The sequence below is a fragment of the Nestor notabilis genome, unplaced genomic scaffold (genome assembly GCF_000696875.1).
Source record: "Nestor notabilis isolate BGI_N333 unplaced genomic scaffold, ASM69687v1 scaffold8580, whole genome shotgun sequence".
Taxonomy (NCBI): domain Eukaryota; kingdom Metazoa; phylum Chordata; class Aves; order Psittaciformes; family Psittacidae; genus Nestor; species Nestor notabilis.
In genome coordinates, this window is record NW_009911582.1 from 32,756 (window position 1) to 53,051 (window position 20,296).

The 20,296-nt window shown below is 39.4% G+C and overlaps 1 protein-coding gene across 1 annotated transcript in view; it reads right to left on the reverse strand.

Annotated features, from left to right (window-relative positions):
- Positions 1-3,240: 3,240 nt before the first annotated feature.
- Positions 3,241-20,296, reverse strand: part of ADCY1 (adenylate cyclase 1 (brain)) — a 56,623-nt gene continuing 39,567 nt past the window's right edge. Inside the window, exons 11-16 of the mRNA XM_010015516.1 lie at positions 12,595-12,711; positions 11,356-11,502; positions 10,884-10,982; positions 7,078-7,192; positions 4,702-4,826; positions 3,241-3,809 (exon numbers count right to left, since the gene is read on the reverse strand). Of these exons, the coding sequence (XP_010013818.1) occupies positions 3,477-3,809; positions 4,702-4,826; positions 7,078-7,192; positions 10,884-10,982; positions 11,356-11,502; positions 12,595-12,711 (936 nt within the window). The 3' untranslated portion in view covers positions 3,241-3,476. The remainder of the gene's footprint in view (positions 3,810-4,701; positions 4,827-7,077; positions 7,193-10,883; positions 10,983-11,355; positions 11,503-12,594; positions 12,712-20,296) is intronic.

The following is a 20,296-nucleotide window of genomic DNA, read 5'->3' on the forward strand; positions in this document are numbered from 1 at the left end:
CATTGTAGGGCTCATATCTGTTAATCATTCCAAGCTAACAACTGCACAGAACAGTGAACAGAAGTGCAGGAGGCTATTCTGCCACAGTGCAACACATTAGTATCCCAAATTAAACATGAGGGACTTCTGAGTACAGTAGGGCAGAACTGACTCCTTGCTGGGTCTACAGCAAGGTCACCCAAGCAAAAGTTACAGAGCTTGACCAGAAAGTTAGGAAATACAACTGCATGCATCAAGGTGGACACAACCCAAATCCCAATGAAATTCAAGGAAATCCTTCTGATATTGATATTTTCAGGGATATTGGAGTGGGCCACAAATTATCTTCAGCCAATTGCCAGTAAAAATTTGATGACAAGCTTCTCCAATTTGGCAGAAAATGTGCATTTGTGGTGCTATTAGAAGTATTACTATTACTTTTTTCCATGTATAAAACTTACTGGGCATATCAAAGAATGCAGAAAGAGTGAAGAGATTAAATCTATCATTTAAAGCTATCACACGAGAGCTAAAATAAAATAAATGTACACAGAGAGGGAAAAATGGGAAAAAATAATATAAATAGGGAGGGAAAGCATAAAGGGAAGAGCACAGCATCATTATGTCATGATTTCAATGGGAATTATGTTCTCCCTGTTGGAATGACTACTGAACACTGCTTATCAGTTTCACATGGCTTTTTACTAATGTGTGCCTTGACTGAACTTTCTTCATGATTCTGCACTGCTTAGTCCAGGACTACATGGTAAAATACTGTTTGGTCCTTCCCATTCAACATGGAAAACATCCTTACAAGTGTCACATGCCTCACCTGACTGTTGGAGAGGAGGATAAGGCTTAGAAAAACTCCGGAGTAATTCTGCTAGTACCTGTTCATTTCTTAAAATATTAAAATGAATAATCCAAATTTACCTTGCTACATGATCTTCCACTGATGTTACTCCAGGACTATGCTGGGAATGAGTCTGGGAATGAGAACAGTCCCCAAAATATTAGCACAGGGGACAATTAATTTCTGCTCACTGTCCATTTAGTGATAAAAGAAACAATGGCAATATGCCCATATCTTAGACCTATCGAAGAAGTAACAAAGCAATAACTGCATTGTAAGCTTTTGGGGTGGGTCAATGGCTGTAGTTGGTCTATGTGTTCATGTACTACCAGATCTACTGCTAGGATCTGAAGATGCTTTTAATAGCAGGACATGTAAGAACAATATTTTATTATTATCAGTGAAATCATACCAATTTCATGGATTCAGAAGTTGTATAACTTGGGCTCTCTGTGAATGGAACCGAGTGATTATTGCTCTTGCACATCATGCTTCCCATTTTGGTTAAATATTTAACTTACCAGTGTGATGATTTAGTCGTTACAAACCTATTAGAAAACAGTAATATGAGGTGTGCTTTACATGGATACCTTTTATTCAGTTTAATGATGTAAATATTTGTTCTTTTAGATGTCTATATTCTACCTGTGTTTATTTAAATGGCTTTAAATACCTCAAAAGCAGAATTAAATTATTCTAGAAGAACACCTGTGAACTGTTAGGGAGGTAAAGAAACGCAGTGACTTTGACAGATGAGCCAGGGTGCATACACCTAGTACAGTTAGGAAGTGATTCTCAGGCTTTATAGTCACTTTAATCACAACGCTGGTTTTGCCAGCTTTGTAATGTAGCACCTAGCTGACAGGGTACATGAAAATTAACTAAATACCCTGCTGAAAACCACTGGAGTCCCACAGCAGCCTGATAGGAAACTCCTGCAGCACTTCTTTAACAATTTCCATCTGTTGACACAGTATTCGTCCATATATTTTTAACACAAACAGTGACTGCTCCAAAGCAAATGCTGGTTGCAGGAGTATTGCTCAGAATCTTCTTTCCACTTAAATCACTACTGAAATAGGCTCACCAAAGGGAAATGTGACATCCACTACAGGCAAGCTTTCTACTGTACAGTCTGGGCAATTTCTGCAGTTTTTGGGTTTGGTGCTGTTTGGTTTTTTTTGGGGGGGAGAGGGGGTATGTGTGCTGGTTTTGTTTTGTGGGGCTTTTTTTAGTTAAAAGGAAGTTTTGCATGTTTTTAGACAACATAAACTTTTGCTTCTCTTTCGGAAAGCAGTGCAGTGAGGCCGATTAGCATGCACATCCCCATCAGGGGTTGCTATTGACAGTGTCCATGCAGGACACGTCACTTAGCAGGATGACCTCCAGCTGCTTATGGAGCTGCACTCCACATTTCCCATCCAGATCAGTGTTTCAAGATGAAACCATGAACAATAGGATGTGGGCTACATTAAAGGAAAAAGTGGCCAAAATATGTTCCCTTTTATGCAGATTAAGAGCAGGCCTCACTCTTCTGGCACATTTACCAGTGTGCTCCTGATTTGGGCAAAGTTTGACTGTGCTTGTTTCTCAGAATTATAGCTTTCTATAATTGTACAGCTTTGAAGAGTGAGCCTGGGTAGAATCAAGATATAATAAAACTGTGGCATAAATTTAAAAATCAATTAAGACCTAAGCCTGTGTTGGCAAATACAAAAATGTCACAAAGCTAGCAACTGCATGTTTGTCACCAGTACAGGACTATTCTTTGACCTGTTTGGAAAGGTAAAGCTAAATCCTGGAACTGAGCCACAGGACTTGTGCTGTTTGTAAAAGCCTGAAATAAAACCATTCTTCTGCTCTTCAATAAAATCAATTAATTTTGTTTTTCAATGAAAAGAATAGATATTGTTCTTCTGCCAAACCTTTAAGCTCTTCATATCCTAGTATTATGCTTTGAATTGGAATTTTTGGGAAGTTTTTGGTGCATGCAAGGAGAATTTTTCAAAATACACAGGGTTTAGAAATTAGTTGCATACAGCCTTCATTAACTGAAAACACAGTGAACACTGTTCTCATTGCTTTATCTCATGCACTGGGAACACAGCTTCTCTAACTCTTGCTGTAGACCTGCTGCCCCACACTCCACTGTTAAATGCAGCTTTGCTAATCCCAAACCCAACAGTACTGGCTATGACAGAAAGACAAATCTCTTTGCTGTGTCATTGCAGGTGGATGTGTAAATAAATACATGTTTTTATGTTTATCTCTAAATCTCTATAAAGTCTACACAGGACTGTTTGCATATGTGCATATATAGATTAAAACATATATATACACACACACATAAATAATTGCTTGCACGTTTATCTCTTTTTTTTTTTTTTTAAATTCACCCTTTAAAAACACCAAGAAAATATTCCTCATTTCCAGAAAATCAGGTTTTGACTTTTCCTAACAGAATTGCTAGCCCTTATATGTTCCATCCCAAGAGTTCATTACACAGTCCCCAAGTTCTCTTTGGTTGGGTTGTAGTGGTCCTTGGTTAATGCCATGGCCTACGACCTCTGATCTCTTGGCAAAAATTCAGGCAACCATTGCTCTCCAAGTTCACTGCAAATGGCACAACCAAATCTCCTTTGCTTTATGCCTCCTTTACAGCTGGCACAGAAGGAAGATAATGCAGTGTTTGATTTGTGTGAGTGGCAGATGTCTGCCCTGCTCCAGCTTTTACAGGAAAGCTAGCAGCTGAGGACACCGATGGGCAGCTGGTGCCCAGTTTGGTTTGAATGTTTGCTCTCCCATAAGGGTACATTTTCCTCTCTAAGTTTAAAGACCGTGTTTGTGCATTATTTCCATCGGCCTTTCCTTCCAGGAAATAGGTCAACATTTCACCTTTTCCCTTTACACTGACTTTACCCCTGCACACAAATTCATAACTGCACCTTTTTAAGATCCGCTGAACTTCTTCTGTCACCTGCAGACAGATAAAAAAGGACTATTAGTTTTTCCTTTTCATGTAAGGTTCATTCTAGAACTGTCCACCCTTACCCATTTTATTTCTCTGTCATGGAATATGCATAAATGGAATGATTTAACACCTACTGCTGCTCTCAGGCTACTTAAGAGTTTTCTTAACGAATTAAAAATCACTGGCCAAACTGGAACCTGTGAAGCAGAACTTCTGGTCTTGAGCTGAGTAACTACACAGACAGATTGAGGTCCGTCCAACAGAAATGTGTAACCAAATTGTCCACTATTGTAAACTGGATCAGTTCCAGTGACGTTAATTTACTCCAGAAGAACTTTTGATCCCTGGAGACTAGACAGGTATTTTGGATAAAGGACTGCAAGAGTTTGTTGAGTTTTTGATAGGTGCAGGCATAGCTTCTAGCCAAGCTCTTGCAGAACAACAATGTTCTGCGTCTGTGTAGCCTCTCTGATCCAAAATATCCAAGGAATTTTTAAAGCTACGTAAAATGCAGCAGGATGCAAATGGACATAGATCCTTTCCTTGTAGTCCTTATTCAGGCAAAATTCCTACAGCACAAGGACTGGCCCATGCAGCGTCGGCATTCCCAGGCTTTCCTCCAACTGTGTGCACTGCAGCAGAGAACTCTGTTGCTTCTGATGGGAAATGATTTGTTTGAGAATTTTATTGCCTCCAAGTAGTGAAGCGTATATAATGGAAAACAACCTCACCTCTGATGCTTGAACCATGTGGAGAATGTTGCCCTTTTCAAAAGAACTATGAGATCAAGTGAGGCTACAGTTTCTAAGTGGTCTTGAAAATGTAACCACAGATAAAACAGTTTTATCTGTGTATGTATGTATGTAAAGTTTGCAAAACTGCTTCGGAATACACTCACCTGAATTTTCCCCTGCACTCCAGTACTGTCCATCCGGCTGGCAACATTTACAGTGTTCCCCCAGATATCATACTGTGGTCTTCTGGCTCCAATGACTCCAGCCACTACTGGCCCAACATTAATACCTAAAATCAAAATGATGAGTTTGGGTTTCAAACACTACAGCATGTTATCCAAGGGAAATATGAACCCTGCAAAACAGATTTAACACAACTACCTTAGCATTTTTCTGCTGAGAGGACATAATTTACGTTAAATTAATGCCAACTGGACTTTTGTACTTGTAAGAGGCTTAGAAACAAAATAAAGACATACACAGAGGTAACTTACTGGAAATGTAGTATGACAGACAACATACAAACATGGCTCATTCTTTCTGTATTAATTTTAAGAAAAGAAGAAAAGCAGTGGTAGAGCAGAGTTTAGCTGTACAACAATTCAGGACAAACTGTTACAGATCTTTAATTACTCGCTACAACCTCCACTGTAGGTGCTCATAGAAAGCCTTTGAACGAAGGTTTTCCATGTAGAACAGAAATAGTGGCCTGGAAGACCTGAGAAATGGGGTAACAGAAGCGTGTCATGTTGGCTGTCAATACTAGAAAACAGATCAGGGAGTCAATGGAAGAAGACAACAATATGTGAAAATGGCTCAAGCACCTTTTTTTTGAAACCATAAGGCTCAATTCTATATTTCTGACTGATTGTTACACCTTGTTTGGAAGATAAGAGAGGATGTTACTCCTGAGTGCCCTGAAGAATTGTAGATGTTAAGCCCTGTATGAGGTTCTGTGTAAGGCAAATTACACAGAAGGATTGGGGTTAGGTATTTGTTTTCTACCCCTTTGTGAACCTGAAAAAAACACAACAGAGTTCTAGAAGATTCTGGGGTTTGTAACTATTAGGATGTACAAGAGGGCAAACATATACAACTCTCCCATTGCTACACTTGATGTCTTTGGTGTTTCTCAACCTTCCACTGCTAGCAACCTCACTTTTCACCTTGTCCATCCCATTCTCACAATTCGGCCATGAAAATAAATGGAAGAAGCTGGAGAAAACTATCAGTATTAGAATATGCAATTCAATGAGGACAGCAGTGGAAGTACCACTGGAGAGGAGTAGGATGCAGGGAAGGAAAGGAAGAGAGAAACTTGTTCTCTAAGAGGGCTGGGAGAAAGGACTCTGAGAGATAAGACATGTAATAACATGTAAAGGACTGTATGGGAAGATTTGTGTTGTGAAGACCAGAGAATTGATTTGCTGGAGAACACAGGACTGGTTGAGGTGATTTGGCATCTGTGGATGAAAAGCTTCCATCACACTTAATGCCAACAAAGCTTTTACAGATCAAACTTAACTATTAAGTACAGCAAGAACCAGTTTTCAGCAGTTTAGCAATCAGAGAGTCATAGAATTGTTTGGGTTGGAAGGGACCTTAAAGCTCATCCAGTTCCAACCCCCTGCCATGGGCAGGGTCACCTTCCACTACGGCAGGGGGTGTCCCCTCCAAGCCCCTGTGCCCACCCTGGCCTTGAACACTGCCAGGGAGGGGGCAGCCACAGCTTCTCTGGGCACCCTGTGCCAGCGCCTCAGCACCCTCACAGGGAAGGATTTCTTTCTAATGTCTAATCTCAATGTCCCCTCTGGCAGGTTAAAGCCATTCCCCCTTGTCCTGTCACTACATGTCCTTGTCAAAAGCCCCTCTCCAGGTTTCTTGTAGGTCCTTTAGGCACCGGAGCTGCTCTAAGGTCTCTGAAGAACCTGTCTCCAGAGCAGAGGTGCTCCAGCCCCTGCTCATCTTCATGGCCTCCTCTGGGCTCACTCCAACAGGACCAGCAGACAGCACACCTCTCTAGAAAGCACATCAGGCCGGCAAAACGGGCACCACTGTGTATCTCAAGCTAGTCACCTACTACTATCACTCACTGGTCTGGCTCTGGAGGGTCTGGGCCCCTCCTGCAGCCCGAGGTCTGCACTGCAGCCTCTCCCTGTAGGAGGTCCATCTGAGTGAAAGCATCAGCCTTCACCAGGGTAGATGGTGCAGACCCCCCACCGGAGCTGTGGTCTTTGCCTTCTGATGAGTCCTCACCACTGTGCCTTGTAGGATGTGTGCCACAGACGGCGTCTGGAATGTCTCTCCTTCAAAGAGACCCCCTCCCTGCGGCCCTCCTGCACAAACTGCCGTGCAAACTGACTGGAATTAGACATAACTACAATTCCTTCATACTGATGCTCACCATTCAGCCTTCTGACCTACATGGATGTGACTCTCCTGCATCCAGTTTTAATCATGAGTGTAGGACAGGTAGACAGTACAGGGAAAGCCAAAAAACAACATCCTGCTTGTGTGATAATTGTAGAGATGTGACTTACCAACTCGTAGGACAAAGTCGTTGTAAGACTGATAGTTGATTTCATCAAGAACGTCAAACATCTCTATTGCGAAATCTGCCAGTGTACTCAGATGGGAATAGATTGATTTTTTAGCCTAGAAACAAAATAGTATTGCACATTAGATCTGTCTGGTACTGAGAGGCAGGTGAAATATCACAGTGAAAAACAATGAAAAGCTCAGACTGGATGGCTTAGGAAAAGAATTTAAGCCATTTTGCTGTTTGTGAAAAGAACCATTTGATGGTGGCTACAGCACGTGCATTCCTTTCTCAAGTACTGAATTCGTTATTTTTTTTCCTCCTCTTTTTTGATTTCTGGGAAGAATGGAAAGCAAAGTTCCCGTGGTAAAGTGGTTCTGTTGCTAGAGAGCTGCAGATGTTTGTTGTGAGCGTGGCAGAGAATATAACCTGCTTTCTTACTAAACTGCTTTGCCTGATGATTATTAATAACTATAGTTTCTGCCCTCTTCTCCCTTTGGGGCTTTTGCTAGGGTGCATGCTGTTCCCATTGACAAAATTCCTGTTAGGTTTAATCCTGGGAGATGCAGAACACCTCTATTTTTTTTTCCTTTCCAGGCAAGCTGAAGTGAGTTGTTATAAAACATATCTAATTGAACTAAAGCAGAAGAAACACAAAGGATCAAATGAAATGCTGACATACCAACTTGTAAATAAAACCCAAACCAGAAGAAAGTAATTTCTACAACTTCGGTCAAATTAAACAGTGGAACTCATTTTCAGAGGATACAGTGGATCTCAAACGTTAGCCAGATTCAAACATTACTATTCATGGAAGAAATACTGCTACAAAGTAATAAAAAGCTACTATCTGTAGCTCTAGAATGTCTTAAGCAGTGTGTCATTAGAAAGCAGGAAAGAGAGGTTTGCATTTTGTCCTCTAACTCCTGCCCTTCCCCTAGGATCTACCACTGGCTAGTTAAAGACAGGTTTCTAGAATAGGCCTTCGACCTCACTCGTTGTGCATTATGTTGCTTTTATGTTGTGCTCTTATTTAAATAATAAATATGAATTCATGAACAGATTTGCAAAGTGAAAGTGGGCTAAAGGTAGGATATGGTGAAAGAAATGCAGGGTCAGTGGCAGTCTAGCTTCAGTAGGGTGTTGCACAACAGGGCTGTGGCAGCTGGCATGAGATGAGAGCTCACTGGGTTTTTGTCATGATAGTGGGATTTTATAAATGAACTACTTGACAGTGGCTGCGAAACCTGAGGAACAGGTTGCTGTTTGCTTTCTTTGGCTTGGTTTGAAAGGGCTCCTTCGTGTGATTGGGAATTTTACAAAAATTAGAGCAAAGTGCTAACAAAAAATTATGAAGGTCATCCTTGGGCCAGGCCCAATTTTTAGGAAAGATGCTTTTATTTACCTGCCCGTGTCTCTGGAGTTCTGCTTCTTGCAATGTCAACTATCTCTGCTCTTTTCCAGCCTCACCAAGACAAAGGAAGAACAAGAATTAAGCTGAACTAGCTTTTGGCTACACTTCCAAGAGAGAAGAGGAATACTGAATGTCTGAGGAGGGAGGAATATATAGTTTTATTTAATCCTCTAATCTTCTTTATATTCCTTTTCCTTTCATTTCTTTGCTGCCTGATCACTGCTTTGATTGCCTGCAACACCCCTCAAGGTTGCAGGAGAGAGGACTGTTGACAAATACTGGATGTGCTGCAGGTGACAAATTCCTCTCAAAAGGATTACTGGCAAACCCTTTTGAACCTGCACTGAAGAACATCACAAAGTTAGGACCCTGGTGAAATCACAGATGTAATTTCAAAGGATTCCGCACATACAGAGAACTTATATTGAGCAAAAGATCTACAAAGACCTTGGTCTGCGTGCTGCCCTGATGGGGTAACTGACAAGCAATTATTTATTTAAACATCAGAGGAATAGTTACTGGAAAGACTGCCCAGAGCATCACAGCAAAGCCACTCTGACAGGGGCAATGTGCATTTACCATAGTCACCTGCTGAAATCAAGCTGCAGGAGCAACAGTCCTGTAAAATATGGGATTTAAATTATTAACTTCATCAGGGTATTGGATTCTTACATGTGTAATATCCTCACTTAAGAACACAGTTAACCCCAACCAGTGCTTTCTGCTCCTGTTGAAATCCTAGTGTGAAATTGGTGGCTCACAATCAGAGGCTGTGCCAAATTTTCTGATGAAGCTGGGATACCTCTGGCAGAGGGGAGACCAGAAGTCTTGAGTTTCTTGTGGTTCCCCATAGACACCTATGACTCTGTAGGGCAGCCCAGGCCCTGTGTGATGCTGGCAGTGATTGCACATGACAGGCTACCCAGGATCATCAGACTCCTCATATATAGCTGTATGCTGAAGAAATGCCAAGAGGATGTGAATAATTTCTACTTGTTTGTATCACATGAGCAGTGGAAAGAGATTACAGAAGAACTGAAACCCCAAGTTAAAGTAAAAAATATTGTCTGTATCATACAAGATCTTCAGGTTTTCTGTAATACAGAATGTTAAATAAATTCCACCTGTAAAGAAAAGATCAAAATTTGCCCCAAAATTTCAGAGAAAGGCAGGGTCATGTAAAAAAGACTTTCTGCAGTGATTCATCATAAGCTTAGACTGGTGTCTTTAGAACTAGGCTAACTCAGCTGACCCTTCAGTTAGCAACTATAAAATACAAGAGATAAACATGTTTAGGTTTTGGAACATATGCTGCCAAAGTTACCCAATAACACACTTGTTTTCAGGATTATAGTTCAAAGAGCATTTATAACAGACACACAAGTATGCCATTGCCTGTTTGGCTGAGATCACAGAGGCAAAATTCAAAGGATCAATTTCTTTGCCTGTCTCAGGATGCAGTAGTCAAACATTTCAGCATAAACAGCTTTAAGAATACCTTTTTGCAATATGTAGATTTCTAGGAATGACACAAAGGAAAGCAGCAGTTGTAAATACCCTGCAGACCAGAAAATTAGTTGCATATGATATACTCTAACAAGATTCCAACAGTTGATTTCAATGTGGTCTTGTTTTTTATTTACTTAGCAAGGATAATTGTTGCTAGGAAGTTCACAAGCCATATTCTGACTCTTTGTGCTTTTACCCTCTTATTCAGTGTTACTTTGCAATGCTAAACCATATACATGAGTATATCTCTACAACATCTGTACATTCATGTCAGAATAGGGGAGATTTTTGGGCAGACTAGGTGCATAGATTGTCTTAATTTTAATTATATTCCTCATACTATTAATTTAAGTATTTTTTATAAATTAATTTTATTAATAAAATAATTAATGTGCATAGTACTCTGTATACAACATATTCAGTAGGTTGCCCACAGGATTTTCTGCTTTTCCAGATGCTGCACGCAAATCTCTGTCCCAAGACGCAAATGTAAGGTGAGAAACACACTCAGGAGTAGTAATGAGGATACAGAAGAGCTGTGCCCCAGAACTAGTGGGTCTGAAAAGACTGACATTTTTTAATTGCTGAGTAACTAAAGGGGTTTTTATCTCAAAGGCTGACAGAATGCTAACAGTTGAGACAAAGAAGAGCTGATTTGGAGGGATGGGGGTAAAATGCAGCAATATACCTAGCACTAAGTTACTGTCTAAACAACTGCTAGGAAAGCAATTTTTCTTTTCAGGCTAAAAGCTGTTCTTTGAATTTCAGATTTAAATTGCTGTAAAGAAGTAATACAAGTTATCTATAATTGCACAGAGTTAGTTGTGTTTCTGATGTTCCTCTGGAAATTGAAGAAGAATAGCTGTTATGTAAAATCTTCTTACCTTAGTTCCCGAAGTAGGCACAAGTCCCACAGCTGCCATATATGTACTTCCAATTGTCTTGATCTTTTCTATGTCCTTATAATATTCTTTTTCCATAAGCTTTGTTTAAAACATAAAACTGTTAAATATTACATAATATTTTAGACAAGCAACCACAGTTATCAGATAATATGTGCAACTTGATTAAACCATATTACTTTGGTAAGTTGACTTTGAGGTCATTGAATAAAACCTACCATTAACTCATGTGTTAATACTCTTGCTGTATTAGAAAGATTTGAATTCAGACTCATGTGCCTTAAAGGACAAACTGGGCACTTTGGAGAAGCCCATTAGACACCAACTCCAATTGAATGGGAAGTTTACTCTTTTATTAGGCAGTTCAAGATACACAGAGTTGCTGTAGATAATCTCTGTTGATATTCATTTGGTAGAACTGACACGGTCAAAAGACAAAGTGTTTAGACCTTACCTCATCAAAATCAGCAATAATTTCATTTAACAGGCGTAAACATTCCACTCCCATATTATTGCCATCCAGTTCAATGTAGAAATCATTGAAATTTGGGATGGAAGCAAACATCACTCCCACTTGTGAATAGGACTGGTAATAAAGGTCCTGCGGTTTGGGAGCAGATAGAAATTTCATTTTAAAATATTAATTTAAAGCAGGCATCATTATTATGTTTTCTATTTTACTGCTAAGCAATAAGTAGGACAAAAGCCATCATTTTTGGTGGAGAGAAAGCCAGTCGTACGAAAAAAAACATTGAAAGATCTCTCCACTCAAAAAACACAGAAGAAAATGAACACCTGAGCTATCAAACTGGTTTAAAACAACTCAGTCTGTTTCTCTGTTTAGACGTGGAAGCAGTGAGTACACATTCGGAGAAAGTGCTAAGAGCTGTAGAACTTTTATTGTATGAGAAACATAATTGCATTTTCTCAGTATTGTTTTCTAACTAAAATAGGACAATTTTACCCTGCAGCACAAAACCAGCCTTGCTCTTTCATGTCTTTCCCTGAGTTGTGGTGTCCTGTACCCAACATTAACAATGTAATGCTGTTCTGTTTGGTAACATTTCTGCTTAAGAATTTGGAGGGGTCACGGAAAGCAAAACCACTCTTCTGTGGTTCAAATACACTGATCCAAACTCTCAAGAGCAGGATCATGGCCATTATAGCTACTCCAGTGCTGCAGGTATTGCAGCTGTGAAGGAAGGACTCTGTTAAGGGCTTCCTGAATCAATTTATTTAATCACTGCATCTTCCGTGGCTGTGTATTCTCTGTTTTTAGCTTTGAATGGATGGGTTTGGTAATAGCAGCACATTTCCAAAACTAGAGTGGTTCACAGGGAAGTGTCTGGCAATTCATACACTTCACCATTTAGAACCAAACTGAAATACTGTGATAAATGCCAACATTCTATACCGATTGAAAAATAAATAACTAAAACCCAGCTATTTGCATGCAGACACTTGGTTGCATTGATGTTGAATGACACAACATTCCCTTATCCTGATTTTTATTAAAATTCCTCAGAGAAGGACAACTATAGAGAAGGAAATAATCCCAGTCTAATTCTTGAACGTGAATGAAATTCTGTAAATGCAAGCCTTTCTTGAAAACATACACATGAAAGATGACCCAAGCTGCACAGGGTCACACCCATACACCATCACCATGTATTTGAATTTTATCTTGGTTTACCATATTTCGTGGATTAGACATTAGAAAGTGCTGTGCAACATGTGCTGGCAACAGGTTGAAGAGAATTCTTTTATTATCCAGCTTGACTCTTTCCATATCATCTCTCTCTTCTTCTGCCTGTGGGGACAGAGGAAAAGAAAAACCTTTTCAGATAGCAAAAAATTTGCTGAAGCCATCAAATAGCTTCTATTAATTCATCCTTTGAAATTAAACTGAACAAAACAATGCCTGTAATGTAGAGCAGGAACAGTTCTCCTATACCATGCTTTTACACTGAGGTAAAATCCCTTAGTCCTTAGTAGTTAGCAATCCAAGTCTTTAGTAATTTAAGACAGTCTCTGGGCTGATGACTACTTTCAGGTCTTGATCATCTAAGTGAACTGGTATCTTCTGTAGTTCTCTGTTCTTTTAAATAGGCCCTTGATATTTTTACAGAGTAAGAAGCTACAATAAGCCCCCTTTAGTCACATTAGTCTTGGAGGCCAGTTACTTCCCAGGTAGATAGAGACAGTGGTAACAGTATTCAGAGAGAGTGCCTATGAGTTAACACAGATGAGGCTCTTAACCCAAGATACTGGTATCTTGTTCCAAGTTTCTTGACTACCAGATGTTTAGTGGGAGTCATGCATTAAGAAATGATACTAAAAATGAGACCCCTTATTGGAAAAATACTATCTAGGGATCTCATTTGGGACTCCTGGGTTTGTAAGTTCCAGCCTAATCCACAGCAGATTCCTCTGCAAAACTACTTCTTTTTTTTCCTCCATGTCGTTACAGTGACTTTTGGCCCCACATTCTGATTTCAGTTACAAAGAAATATGATCAGTACCATATAATTCATCTTACTGAAATCACAAATCTTCTGCCATGATCCCAATATGATTTTTCTAATCTAGATATAGTTGACAAAAGACTGGAAAGCCAAATTCTCAGGCACTGTTGAGAAACTACGATCATATAAACCACTGAAGAATCTGTTCTAATCTTTGTTGGTGTCTTTTGTATCTAGAATTTGCTATCGTGATCTATTCCAAAGTCCACGCACTTTTCTCACTATCTATTCCTGTCTAAGTAGGAGAAAACCAGCCACCTCTTACCTTTGTATAGTCTAATGATATTCTTTCCATGTGATTTGTTTCCCCAGGAAGCTAATTTTTGTTTTCCATGACAAAGCTTAGGAAACAACCTTTTTATTCAGATCACACAGACTGCCTTGCCTTGCAGTTTACTTCTGTATTTTAGACTTCTTTACAAGTAGAAAGAATGCTGAAAGAGAACTGGTTTAATAAACCTAAGTCTTTAAGGAATCATTCCCTTTTGAAACAAATCCTCAGCTCCTCCTCTAATTTGTGTAGTAAGAATCAGAATTTATTCCAGAGGTGAAATATCAAATTATATTAAATATTAAATAGCAGTTAAGTTCTGCAGGAAATATACCTGAAACCTTTATTCTAAGCAAGTAGCTAATTTCCTGTTTCTGAGCTGTTTTCCTGACACTTTCTTTGCTGTTTAAATTTCATATGCATTCTCCTCATATGTTTTCTCAAAGTAACACTCCGCTGGTATAACTCTGTCTCTGACTTATTGTTGTCTATAAATGCATGTAATGTCCTCTTGCATTTAGTCTGACTGTTGGAATTTAAATGTTCTAATAGTAAAAATAAAAAGCTTTTTCCAGATGAAGCTTTCCAAACCAAGCTTACAATTCCATTTTTACATCATACTGGATGGAATATGGGAAATTTTACTCTGCAACAGCAAAGTGATATGCAAATAGAATTCATGCTCTGAATTAAAAAAAAAAAATCTGTTTTGGGCTTGATTATTCATTCCTCTATTTTTTGACTAAGAATTTTTCATTACTTTTTTCTAGAAATGTGTAAGGTTCTCAGTTATGCTCCCAATATAATGGCAGAACAGCAGCCTAAGGAACAGTGAATGTCTGGACCAGGGTGGAGATTTCTGGACAAGTCAAAGCAATCAAGCAGGGGCAGGTAAGTGGAGTAATCCATTTTACACATTGCATGGATAGTGATATTGCCTGATCACTGGCAGCTGTTGTTCATTTCTGATCTGGAAGTGTGTGATCAGATTCTTCTTGCCTTTGGTCATGGACCGAAGTGTTCATTTCGGAAGACAAGATTGAGAAGACTGTTCAGCAATAGGTAGTGTTTCCTACCATTGTGTGTGATTCACAGCAAACGTTTCAGAGCAAGCCATAGCACAAGGACAAAGCTGCCAGCACTGAAGCAGACTCTTGTGAACTTGGTCATGGTGCTGGACTTTTCTCCAACTTTTGACCCACAGAAATAAAAGAGAATTCTAATATACCCACATAAAATAAATGAGAAAAGACACTCTAGACTGTTGGTTTCTTTCTGACATAACTTTAAGGCATGTGATGGCTTTTCTCCTCCTTTCTGTCTCACTTCAATACCGTCATGAAACTGCTGGGAGACAAATGTCAGTGACACTACTGTGTGTGTGTGCAAGTGGAGTGTGATGTTCACAGTGATGGGACCACAGCTGTGAGCACTGAGCTCTTGAGTGAAGAGCTACTGCCTCAAACCAAACCACCAAAGTCATGACTGAAGGGGTGGCAAAATCCTCTAAGTGCGGGGAAAGACATCAAGGATATCACCATTGCTAAGAAACACAGAAGAATGCTACATTTCCAACACACCTAGCAAGCATCTCTTCCTCTCTTTGGATGCAAAACTCTTAACTCTGAGAAGGTTCAGCTAGCAGAAATGAGATGAACCACTAAGGTTATGGAAACTCCTTGAATAATGCCATGGTGGGTAATAGTAGCAAACCCTAAATAGAGACAAATTATGCAAACAGCAGAATGAGGGGAATGTAGATCAAGTGCTTTTCGTGCCCTGGCCTATTTCAGGCCAGGCATTTCCTAGTCAAGCAGGAAAGAGGAATGCATTCGCCCTGTGGTTCAGGAAGACATTGTACTGGTAATGCCTATGTGGGACAATGCAGTGCCAGCTCTGCCTGACCTAGCCCCAGACTTAGAAGCAAAACGTTAATGGATTTAGCACAGCACTCCTTCTGAGCTGCTTAGTCACGTTGAAAAGCAAGATGTATTAAGCTTAGACCACACACTGGGTTAATACCGTTGCTGGTACCCTAGCCAGAGCCTCTGCATGGACTGTACTTACACCTTCCAGACCATACCACATGTCTGATATCCTATCTTTATTGAAGTGATCTGCTAGGAATATGAACTGAAGTGTACCTTCTCTGCTACTACTGCATACAGCTTGAATATCTATTCTCTCACCCTGCCCTGCCTAAGACAGCTCTCATATATGCAACTCCTCAGGAACTGCCTGGGGAAAGAGGACAGATCTCCATGTATCTCTGGCAAGGAAAGATAAGGAGTGAAGGTGAGATATAAAAGATTTGGTCAAGTTCAGCATTGAGGACTCTAAAACATGGCTCTGTGGTGAGGGAAATAAACCAGTTACAATGTTTCCTGGTTTCAATGTTTCTCATGAAATCCTACTGCCTACTCTTTGAGCAGAGGATGTGTGTAGGTATCACCCTTTCCCAGGCAAAATAGACACTGAGAAGGGAGAAGATGGACCTGGGGCTGGAGAAGGAAGATTAAGATGGCACAAATCACAGGTATTTACATTTCTGGTGGAAATATTATCCAGACAGCTAAATGACATCTACACCTTCTGTCTATTTGCCCCTATTCCTATTAGTTAGTTATGAAAGTTTCCAGCATGTTATTTATACAATAGCTGCTGGCTCAAAACCCAAGGAAAATTATTGTGAAAACAAAGAAGAAAAAAGATACATGGGCATGAGCAACGTCTTTTTTTCACATCCTGCTTTCTGCTTATACCTGTTTGCTATTCATGACAGCTAGATCATTTTGTAGAACTTAACTGTATTTGCAAAGATGCAGTATTTAAAAGCAGGCTTTGTTCTTGCTTCAGACCTGCTGAAAAAATTTAAAATGCTCTTTGGTACTATGGCTTTTGACATCAATGTAATTAATGGCTATTTTATTTTACAGAGTTGTACAGCATCCCAGTTCTTACAATGCTCATGACTGGTTACACATCCTCTGTTCAGGAAGTGGTCTGAGCTGTTGTATCACCTGAGCTATCAGGTGAACATTTAATAAGCATAAACATGCTTTAGCAATGTCACTGACTGAAGAGTTATCACATGAAAATCCACTGCTTCAAGATACAGCTGAGCAGAAGCCGGGTACCAGTGCCACGGAAGCATCATCTTTGTACCTGAAGGTGGCACTAGAACCACAGGGAACAGAGCCATCCCAGTGCTGCAATATTTTTCTTATAGATTTTTAATATATTATTTACTATATTACCAGAGAAATTTAAGAGGAAGTGCAAGCCCACCTGGCAAGCCTTGCCTGCCGACTGTAAAATGCATATTTTTTACATGTGTCATGGATTAGGAATGCAACAATCAGCCATTCATTGTATTATTTTTGTTCTCTAACAAAATCCTGGGTGAATAAGCAGCTCCATTTTTGGGGCAGTTTTCACTTCTTCAGAAATTCATAATATGTATTTATGTGTCCATTCTTTTTTTCCAGCTTTGTGGAATAATTTGCAAAAGTGATTATTGGTCACAAGTAAGTAAAACGCTCCTATATTTGCTATTCACAGTTATTGTCATATAAGGAACATCGAGTTACTCTACAATGTTATGTACAAAATTAGAATCTCCTTTCACCGCCTGATAAAAGCCGAACACACCAAGAGAGATGTTCTGGAAATATGGTGATATTCAGAAAGGTTAAATTTGGCACAGCAAAAACCCCTAGCAAAATCAGCAAGAGCCTATAACACCAGTGATATAGCACAAACATAAATGTTTTAGCCACTTCTCACCAATAAGAAATATGTATTTTTTTCCACACAGTGTACATAATGACACTGCATTATATCTGCTCTGGTTCCGTAACCTAGATGCACAGAAATTAGATTAACTTGAAACTGTATCATTTTTCTAAACCAGTTTTTCTTCTTTGAAATCTGCTTTCCCTCATGGCACATTTTTTTTCCCCAATACAGCGGAAAAAATCCATAGAAATGGGTTTTTCTCAGACCCTAGCATAGACCACTGAGCATCTATCTATATATCCTTACTAGTAATGGTATTAATTGCAGGATACTTTCAGTGTTTAAAATACCATTTAGTTAGTACTAGACAGTTCGTTGTTTATGACAAAGTGAATGAAAATATCTATTAAATCCTTTTTATTGCAGCTTATGCCACAAATGGTTTTATTCATCTCAGAATGTTTTAACAGGATTAGCCCCAATAATGAGCATTACTAAAAGTATGCAGAGTAAGTGCTTACGTCTTCCAGAAGAGCCCCTGAGTCTGAAATTCTCTCAATTGTAAGCCAACAACTGAGAAGCTTCCTAAAAACATATGGTGTACCATGTTGGCATGTCTTCACACAGCAGTGTCTGGCTAGCGGGAGATGTGAGTCTCAGCTCAAGCAGTGGTTCATGCAATTCAGTGTTTGCGCAAAGAACCAGCACACTCACTGTAAACCAGAAGAAAATCTCCACAGTCCCTGTGCACTGAGTCAGTGGTCTTTCTAAAACTGCTGCTACAGAGAATGGAATCAAGTTAAGCCAACATGGTTCAATGATAAGTATGGCTGTACAGAAACAGGACCAAGAATGCTGTTTAACCATACACAGGGCTGCAGTCCAGCAGCTAGAGAAAACTGTCACTCAGGAAGGTGTTTTTTACCCTTGTCTCCACTTAAGGATTGTTAAACAATTAGTTGCTTGGAGTCTGATAACTATCCATAGGCAGTTTTAACATACAGATATTTCCAAGTCTTCCCAGAGCTTTTAATACTCACATTTTTACTATGCCAAAGAACCTAATAAGTGCAAAGATAATGTTTTGGGGTGTTTTTTTTTTCTTACCATTTGAGTAAGTAAGCACCAAAAGCACTTCTGTAACATTCATGACGACAGTACTTCTGGATGTTAAGTTATTTAGCCTTTGTATTCATTATCATTTACAACCAATACACACGACAAGATTCCTTACAACATGTTAACCACTATCATTTATTGTACAGGGCATAAACCTTCCATGTGGAATTGAGAAGAACTAGGATATATACCCAGATCACCAAAGAGGCCAAATATCTATGTAGCCTTCTGATTTCAAAGAATGGTAGTTATGCTGATACCTAATTTCTGAATTTTCTACCTAAACTGATTTTTTTTGCCTTTCTGATTATTATCACTCAAATCTCACAGATGAAATGGTACCCCATAAGTACCTGATTTGCAGCTGAAAAGATCTGAAAATGGCATTTGATCTTCTCAGATTAAAAGCATGTTTTGAAAAGGTACCTGAAGCTGCCACTGGACATTACTGAAATTTGATAGGCATCCATATGTCTTCACTCCCCTTATTGCCTTTGGAGTAAGTGCACAATGGTTTTAACAATAGTGGTAGACAAGTAGGTATTTCTGAAAAACCTGGCCCCAGGAAAGCAGAACAAGTTTGGATTTCTTCCGTAACTATTGTTCAGTTCTAGTCTTTCAACAGGCAAGCATCCCACCAGTTTCCTGTACTTAAATTTTTAAAACTAATCGATTGCTTACTAAAAGCCAACTTAACACTAAGAATCTTTAAGCAGTACATTCCTTAGGGACACACAATTCACCATGCAAGTCATAGTAGTTCATGTTATGAAAAGCAATTAAGATACTTTACTCACTCTTGACCTGTTGAAAGGCCACAGGATAGCAAACCAGTATCTTCCTCCTTACTACTCTATTTTGTGGACAGGAATAACATACAGAAGTTCTTGTATTCATGGATCATACAGCACTCATATACCACCTCTCTGTGCCAACCTACATAGAGATAGCCGCTATACAGTTAGTCATGTGCTGCACTGAGTTTCAAAGTCAAGGGATTTCTTTTTGCCACCTGAAAACTGTATTTGGCACGACAGCAAGTGGAAACTATCAGTTTGTCCAAAATAACCTTCTGAGGTTGCTGGGAACCTACCAATACTGCAGGTTATAGCACAAAAACTAAACGATCACACATTGTTGACTCAGTTGAACAGCAAAGAGTCCACAGAAATTATAGAACAAGAAAAACTTAAATCATGAAGGAGGTGGACATGGTCTTGGACATCAAGATAAACAAAATAATCCCATCAGAGCTTAACTGATAGTCAGAATATAATGCAGCTAAGTCATTCCTGATGGCTCCATTTTAGGTAACATAGTAGAGCCAGGGATGTATTTAACCCATACATTCCAGTCTTGATCTTACACGTAAAAGCAAGCACTGTGATGATTTATACGGTCCTCTTAACAACACAGTTAACAGGGTGTAGGTGAGAACAGGCTGTGATCTCTGTGAACTACAAGAGTGTAAGATTTATCATAAAAGCAACTTCCAAATTCCATGAAAACAAACTTTATCTTCAACTTTCTCCTTCCCTCAGGGGTTAGTGTGAAACACTACGGAGGTGGGAATAGGACTGCTGAAAGGCATGACAGGAGGTAGACATTTCTTGATGCCCCTGCTTATGGCTAATATAATTTCTATTGGTTTTGCTGTGATTATGATAGTTAGGAAATAGACTTCTAAAAAAAGTGCATGAACTTGGTATCTAAATAAGTTTCTGACCTGCCTTTGGGAAAGA